This window comes from Anguilla rostrata, chromosome 12 (assembly GCF_018555375.3).
Source record: "Anguilla rostrata isolate EN2019 chromosome 12, ASM1855537v3, whole genome shotgun sequence".
In the NCBI taxonomy this organism is placed as follows: domain Eukaryota; kingdom Metazoa; phylum Chordata; class Actinopteri; order Anguilliformes; family Anguillidae; genus Anguilla; species Anguilla rostrata.
In genome coordinates this window covers 18,622,467-18,630,464 of record NC_057944.1, presented here as the reverse complement: position 1 = coordinate 18,630,464, position 7,998 = coordinate 18,622,467, and the positions used below count along the sequence as shown (strand labels likewise).

The 7,998-nt window shown below is 41.0% G+C and overlaps 1 protein-coding gene across 1 annotated transcript; it reads right to left on the bottom strand.

Annotated features, from left to right (window-relative positions):
• Positions 1-789: 789 nt before the first annotated feature.
• On the bottom strand, positions 790-4,803 carry LOC135236027 (extracellular calcium-sensing receptor-like). The gene is made up of 5 exons (XM_064302168.1): positions 4,509-4,803; positions 3,022-3,819; positions 2,330-2,551; positions 2,114-2,237; positions 790-1,894 (listed from the first exon to the last, which is right to left on the bottom strand). Exons 1-5 carry the CDS (start codon positions 4,767-4,769, stop codon positions 981-983), a joined length of 2,319 nt encoding a protein of 772 aa, XP_064158238.1. The 5' UTR covers positions 4,770-4,803; the 3' UTR covers positions 790-980.
• Positions 4,804-7,998: the final 3,195 nt, after the last annotated feature.

The following is a 7,998-nucleotide window of genomic DNA, read 5'->3' as shown; positions in this document are numbered from 1 at the left end:
CTTTTTTGTATTATATTTTGTTATAATTTCGTATCACACGTACATTGGTACGTTGTCAATTTGATCATTTTTTTTACGAAGTAGTTTGAAATTTTTCTAAGTAGTTTTAGTTAAGCAAACTAGATTTCTCCCTAGGGTAGCTTTGCTGTAGTTCAACTTCTTCCAGTGTGAAGTAATTGGTAGCTTGCAAAGCTATGCTTTCAAAATAGCTTCCCCAACACTGATAATAGTTAGCTATGTTAGACTACATCAATTCCGTGCGACTTCTTTGACGATCAGTGAAATTAACCGATTCGTGTAACAAAACAAACAAATGAATGATAACGTTAATTCACTGAATGCATAATATAGTCTAACCCAGTTTACTGTAAATTAGCCAGCTATGGGGACCATTCGCTCTTAACCAGCTAGTTAGCTAACATTTGTCAGCCTGCTTATTTAACTTAGATGCGTTAGATCTAATGGCCGGGGCCTGCAGTTTACCATTTTCATCCTCTGTGCAGATGGCCTGCAGCCACAGATCTATTCTTTTACTGTCCTTCGCTCATTGGGGAAGTAAAGAAAATTGTAAACTGGGGTTTTTTTATGGTTTGACGTGCATAATACGACGCAGCAGCTTTTAGGCATGGTGCCAGTAGATTTTTGACTGCTCTCATCTTTGACCTGCAAAAAAAAACAAACAAACTTGCAAGTCAAGATCCAATCTTGCTAATTTGCTTGGTGCATTTTCAGTAAAGACTGAACAATTGCACAGAACCACAAACACCAGAAAACACCCTGACTCATCAATCCTTTAATGCTGATATGAAATCTCTGATGAGATACAGATAAAAAATGGTCCTCAAAGAAATTTAGAGATTTAGAGAAATTTAGAGCACTTTTTCACTTAAAAGAATATACAGCAGAACAAATATGACGTAATGAACTTTTTAAATACAATGAACGTTACTGACAACATTACTGACATTTCTTCATGTGCTTCAGAAAGATTTTGACGACATTTTCCCCATCATTTGCTTTTTGGTATTTTGCTCAGGCCGAAACAATATTATGAAGCATTTAGGGACAAAAATGCAAACAGTCAGACCAAAGCTGGAAGCTAAAATTGCAAAGATCTCCACAGCTACAGTGAACTTTCCAGGTGAGCTGACATAAGCTGGTATAAAGGTGATCCAGACTGCACAGAATATGAGCATGCTGAATGTGATGAATTTGGCTTCATTGAAGTTGTCAGGCAGCTTACGAGCCAGAAACGCTAAAACAAAGCACAATATAGAGAGGAGCCCAATATAACCCAGCACAGCCCAGAATCCCACTGCAGACCCAACATCACATTCTAAAATGATCTTTTCTTTATAGTGCTTCATGTTCTCATTGGGGAATGGAGGGGATATTGTTAACCAAAGCACACAAATAAGAACCTGTATGAGAGTGAAAGCAAGAACACTCAGTCTCTGCTGTAGAGGCCCAAACCATTTCATCACATTACTGCCTGGAAGCGTAGCCCTAAAGGCCATTAACACCACTATTGTTTTTCCCAGAACACAGGAGATGCAGAGAACAAAGGTGATCCCAAACGCAGTGTGGCGCAGCATACAGGACCAATCAGAGGGCCGGCCGATGAAGGTAAGAGAGCAAAGGAAACACAGTTTCAATGAAAAAACCAACAGAAAACTCAGCTCTGAGTTATTGGCTTTCACAATGGGAGTGTCCCTGTGTCTGTAGAACACGGCAGCCACCATGATGGCCAAACAGGCCCCAGTCACTGAACAAGCTGCAAGGATGATCCCCAGAATCTCATGAAAGGACAAGAACTCAACAGGTTTGGGTACACATTCATCCTTCTCAGCATTCGACCAGTAGTCGGCTGGACAGGGTATACAGTCCAGAGAATCTGTACGAAAGAGAAAAGCTCAATGTTCAGGAGTGTGCAGAAGAGGTCAGGGCATGAAAAACAGGTCTGAGGGCTGTGGGATTGAAAAATGTGACTCTAGTTTTCAACATGAGAAAGCCTGTGAAGTGCATTGATAAAAATATACATATTCAGCATTTACTTATGCTAAATGCAGCATATTTATTGTGCTACATATAGGTAATTCTGGCTTCTCTGTACCTGTGGCATTGCTGATTTCTCCCTCGGCACAAGGCACACAGTCATAGCAGCAGACAGGCCTTCCTCTCTGCACAGCCTTCCGAGTGCCTGGGGGACAGCTCTCACTGCACACTGACACAGGCACCTTCAAACAAACAAATATCACAGAATAGACATGGAGCTGACTCTGACATGCTACCATCTGTCTAATAAAATAACATTTGACTGTGAAATTACCTGTGGCTGGCCACCTGCCCAGGTAATGTTCTTCTTAATGATAAAAACCTGTCCATCTGGAGCAGATGCATCATAGTGGCCCACAGTCACAAACTCCATGTGCCCATCCCTCATCACCTGCCAGTTCACCAGCTCATAAATGGCCACCGGATCTCCATTGGCATCAAATGAGACTTTGTACCCATTCCTGGAGAAGTTAACTTTTCTCAGGTGCTCCATGACCTGATGGGAGGAATCCAGAGGGGTGATAGTACCTGCTAGTGATCAGCACAATTTCCACTCAGCCTCCATGTTAACCATCCATTCAGTATTCCCTAATAACCACATCCTCACAGTCTTGGCAGTGGTATATGCCTTTCCCAGTTTTTTGTGGCCAGCATAAAAATGAGGAGGTCTTTCACATTCCATATCAGTATGTTCACCATGAAAACATGTTCTGCAGAAAGGCATTTAAGTGACTGAATGCTATAATTTTGATGTGACCTTTTCGAAAGTAGGTTGTGTGTTGTATCTTATACTTAATCTTCTTTTATGCTTGCTGAGTTATTATTTGTAATTTGCACTGTAACACTGCATGCTCTCTAAATCACACAGGATTAGGGCATCAGCCGAATAATAATAATAATAATAACAACAGTGTTGATACCCTTATTCATTATATTTGATGAAAGTTTGTGCAGTGGACCCTTTACCTGTTGTGGCTCAACTCGGAAACTTGCGTTGCAGTGGGGTGGAGCGTTAGGTTTGTCTGTGCAGATGATGCTGTGTATAGCATGGGCTATTGCATACACAGCCTTGTATACCATGTTGGATATGCGCAGCTGGGATGTATCTGTGTAGGGGTTCTTCAGATCTCCCAGATTCTGGTTTCCATCGCATGTTTTCTGGCCCGCTGCAGTCTGACTTCCCCACAGGCTGCAGCCGAACGCGCTCTCCCAGAACTCTGTGAGAAGTGGTGAGTGGGAAACCTGTGCCGGCCCCAGGTCCAACAGGAAGTCTCGCAGCCCTGGAATGACTGAGCGGGGGATGCCAAAGCCGATGGCACCGGCAAACAGACGGAACTGCAACATCTTGCGATCTGTGACCCAGTCCTCACTCCCAATCCACTGTAGTGGGGCCATCAGCCTGCCTTCCAGCTCTGACAGCAATACCAGCATTTCGCCTGTGGCAACGAACGCCACAACAACGCGGGCTGTGGACCTGCTGATGACCTCTGCCACGCGTCGCACTTTTGCACGGGGGTTGGTCCTATAGAATGCCTCTGAGTACTCCACGCAGATGCCCTCTGCCTGTGCGGCCTGCAGGAAGGCGGCCATCCCATTGTTCCCATAGTCTGAGTCGCTCCTCACCGCCCCGATCCAAGTCCAGCCAAAATGCTTGACGAGCTTAGCCAGGGCAGCTACCTGGTAGTAGTCACTGGGGATGGTCCTGGAGAATGTGGGGTACTGCAGCTTGTCACTAAGACAGGCACAGGTGGCAAAATGGCTCACCTATAGCTCCATGAAAGGAAAGGTGCACATTTTAATAGTGAATGTAACATTATTCTAGCCATGAATATTAGTAAATCAAAATATCTCTTGACATGCCTATCTACAGTGCAGTCTATAAGTATTTGGACAGTGATATAATTTCTTTTCAGCTTGGTATTACTGCAAATTGGATTTGAATTGAAACACTTGTGTTGTAGGGCTGTACTTCCTACACGGATAACTCGATATGAATGTAAAGACCCTCAAATTAAAGCTGACATTCTGCACATTAAACTCATTCAATTGTTTCATTTCAAATCGATTGTGCTGGAGTTGATAGCCAAGACAACAAAAATTGTGTCCCTGTGCAAACACTTACAGACGGCACTGTATTTATTTATCTATTCAGTACTAATATACTATCACTGTGCAAAAATGCCTGTAGCCATTCAAATAGTTTTCCGGGAGGAATCTTGAATGCAAGATATAATGTGGCTAATTTGGGAAACGATAAGATTTCCATTTACAGAAACAGTAATCAAATTACCATGAAAGTAGCAGGCTTATTACGCAAAAAATATTTACTTACTGTATTTTCTATATTAATAGCTAATCTCTCTGATTTATTTCAAATACGTTTATGAGTGCAAGGGTTAGATAATGATAATTTATTGGAACATGCAATGGGGGACTGGGCAGGAGGAGCTCACCTGGGGGATGCCAAAAGGTCCGAGAATTCTGGAGATGGCGATGGAAGAAGTGGAGCTAGAGTCGCCCACAACAGCATGCACAGTGGCTGACTTTGAGCAGGACTGGTTTGGAAAGAAGACTGGCTCTATGCCATTAGCCAGCTGGAACACCACCTTCACAGCCACTGGCACGGAGCCACAAGAGTCATGGATTTGGTAGCCCAGAGTTACACCTGGCAGGAGCTCTGAACTGTTGTTGATTTCCTTGATGGCAAAAACCATGGTTCTAGCAAAGCGTAGTTCCCGGAAATTTAAACTGTTTTGAACAACAACATGATGTGAACATAACAGAACATGCAATAATTGTCCAAAGACAAGAATGTAAAAGTATACCTTTTATTTTAATTTAATTAGACATATTCTATATTTAGATAATCAAAAAGAGTGGAGCATTGCCTCGAGACACCAGAAAGATCAACAGATTATGGCAGAAGGTGCTCTTGGATTTATAATGAATGGTTCCAGATTGTCTATATATTTTATATTTATGTGTCTTCTAAAATTACAGAACTTAAATATTTATGAAATTGCTAAAGAAATATATTTTTGTTATTATAAGAGAATACTTGACTGCTCTAAGCATGTGCACCGGCTTACCTTTAAGTTGAAACATGTGATAAATAATGTGTAATAAACTAAATAATAATCTTTTATAAACAAATGCATCTTGCAGTTCATCTGAGTAATGCATTTTATGACAGATTTTGTTTTGTTAATATTTATTATATATCTTCTAGATCTAAAACATATATCCACAGGCCTCCACATTTCAGAATGCTCTTCCTCTCTTCACTGACCTCCCTGTACAGTGCGGCGCTTTTGGTCGGCTGGTATAGTTGTTCGCAGTGGTGATCACATAGTAGTGGATGGGAAACACGCCTCCGATCACGAAGTCCCCAGGCTGGGACAAAGACGCCGGCCTGGGGGTCCCCTGCAGTGTGCACTCCGACCCAGAACTTCCCTTTGCCAGGGTCAGATCTCCAGCCACCAGTGCCAGAACCAGTGTACTCCACATCACCTCCATGCTTTCATAACAGGATGTGGTGCTCTCTCATGTTTAAATACCCTTCTGAAGCACAGCCCCCTGAGTTCATGGAGAGGGAGAGGCATTCCCTTCTTGGGGAAAACATGTAGAGGAGTAGCTATGTATTGTTTACAAAATTACCAATTGTCATGATTCCATTTTATATTTATTTTTTTGTCTCTGTGGTGTGGGGATGGCTGGTTTAAGCAGCCACACCTGCCCTGGGTCAAGCTAATTAGACCTGGCTAGTTAGATAATTGGTTATTAATTAGATAATTGGCCAGGCTAATTGGGCCCAGGAACAGGGGTGGCTGCACCTGTGCGTAGTGAGGTAATCAGTGCGCACAGGTTAAATCTGCCATCCCCACCCACACAGGGGAGCTTCTCTGCCATGACAGTGTTTAAGATCTGCTCCTTTGGCTGTACCATCTTGCCAAGCCCTCGTGAATAAATCTGGACTGTTGGAACATCATCTCCCTGTGTCTCTGTGCTGGAGGGCCCCAAGGAAAGCCACTTCGGTGGCCTGTGGCAGGCGTGTTTGCCACAGTCTCTAATCCTCAGAAGAATCCTCTTCTCACCACACAGGCATACTCAACCACACACAATTGTAAAACTGAACTAAGGGGTGTGCTGTACACTCACTGACACCTGAACCAATAAGCTCCCTGAATTTGATGCAGCAATAATTACTATCACTGGCAACTGTCTGCTGGTTCAAAATTGCCACATTACATAATTTAACCCCAAATATAATGTACAAATATTACATAAATCATATTTACAGCCCACAAAATGAACAGAAAATTCTGAAAAACACTTATTCTGATATGGTCAAAATATTGCATTTCAAAATGGTTATTGTTAAAAGATAAAAAATTGAATACATATAAAAAATGAATTTATTTAAAGCAGCCATGTTTTCCTGAGTAAAGATTGCTCAGTCCAAACTGTGCATTCTGTGGATGGAAATGCACACCTGGTGTGGGAACATGGGACACGGGTGGGAGCCATGTATGTATATCCTGCAATCACATGGACTGGACTGGTTCATTCTGTGTATATTACAGCTGTCTACCACAAATAATATGAAAATACTGAACAAAATAAAATTGGACATCTATTCCTGTCATAACAGTCATTCCAGTCAAATTAAGTTTTGCACATTAATTTTTTTCCTTAATAATAAAGCCACACACACACATTTCTGGAATCGTTATTTTTTAAGTGATAAACATAGTTATATGTGCCAATATTTTTATTTATTATTTGCAGAAGTTTATTAATTCCAGGAAATGTACTAAATGTATACATTTTCTATTTACAGTTTACCTCCTTCATGTAATTCATCAAGCTCATTGATGTGTTATTATGGTTGAAAATTTTTGTTAAAATTGTATCCACAATATTCCTTTTCCTTCACTCTTCTCAGCATGTAAAAGTAATCAAGATTTTAAAATAAAGTTTTTTCTTTGAATTTTGGCCTCAGGGGTCCCCACAGAGGTTTTTGATTTGTTGTAAATTTAAAAAATAATATTAACAGCCTGCTGCCAGTAGACTATTCATTAACTAATTGATTGTATTTGTTCACCTCAGACCTGATGTTCATATATATATATATTTAAGTCAACTTTAACTTCAGGCTACGTGGTGAAATGTGACATTGACTGATACAGCTGAAAAGAGACAACATTAGTCAGGAACCAGAGAATGTTGTACAGTCTTGTAATCAATTTACAAATATAGGTAGGCTGTTTGTGTCATATAACATTTAATTGTACTGAATTACCTAACTTTGTGTTAACTTCTAAAGCTATTAAGACTGTTAGGTGTCCCCCTGCCATATTAGTTTTTACCCCACCCACAGGGTTAAATGTAACATTTCACTCCTGGTACTTTCAGTCAGATTGCTAGTAAATGGTATGTCCCAGGAATGTCATTGTTCTGTGTAATCATAGCCAAGGGATGTAGGCTGTTTGTATTAAAAATTCTGAATCTATTTCTAGAAATATTTTCAGAATTGAACCAAATACAAAAACCATTAGTTAGTTATGCACTCTCACCAAACTGCCAACTTACTATACCATTTGTACCACCTAAGTTGATAAATTAATCGCCACTAATTAAATATAGATGATGACTAACAGTGATGTTTACAACGACAGTCACATGTTAAATTAGGTTTGATTACTTACTACCATGGACATGCTGCAGTATTTTTACGTGTTGTGAAAGGGCATGATATGTGTAATGAATCCCGATGACGTCAGTGTTTGGTTGCGTAGCCTAGGTGCAGCCTAATTAAGGCAAATTAATGTCACCTGGGGGGTCCTTGGAGGTATTTGATAAAACCGAGAGATGGCCTGGCATTTTTCTCTTGGTGCTCCTGTCCTGTGTTTTTTGGCGGCGTCGGTCCGTTTGAGCGATGGC

Excerpts from the sequence above, each read along its gene's own strand:
- LOC135236027 (XM_064302168.1), bottom strand. The coding sequence starts at position 4,769 with ATGGTTTTTGCCATCAAGGAAATCAACAACAGTTCAGAGCTCCTGCCA. Across the intron at positions 2,552-3,021 it reads TCCGAGTTGAGCCACAACAG|GTCATGGAGCACCTGAGAAA; the intron begins GTAAAGGGTCCA and ends TCCTCCCATCAG. Across the intron at positions 1,895-2,113 it reads AGAAATCAGCAATGCCACAG|ATTCTCTGGACTGTATACCC; the intron begins GTACAGAGAAGC and ends TCTTTCGTACAG.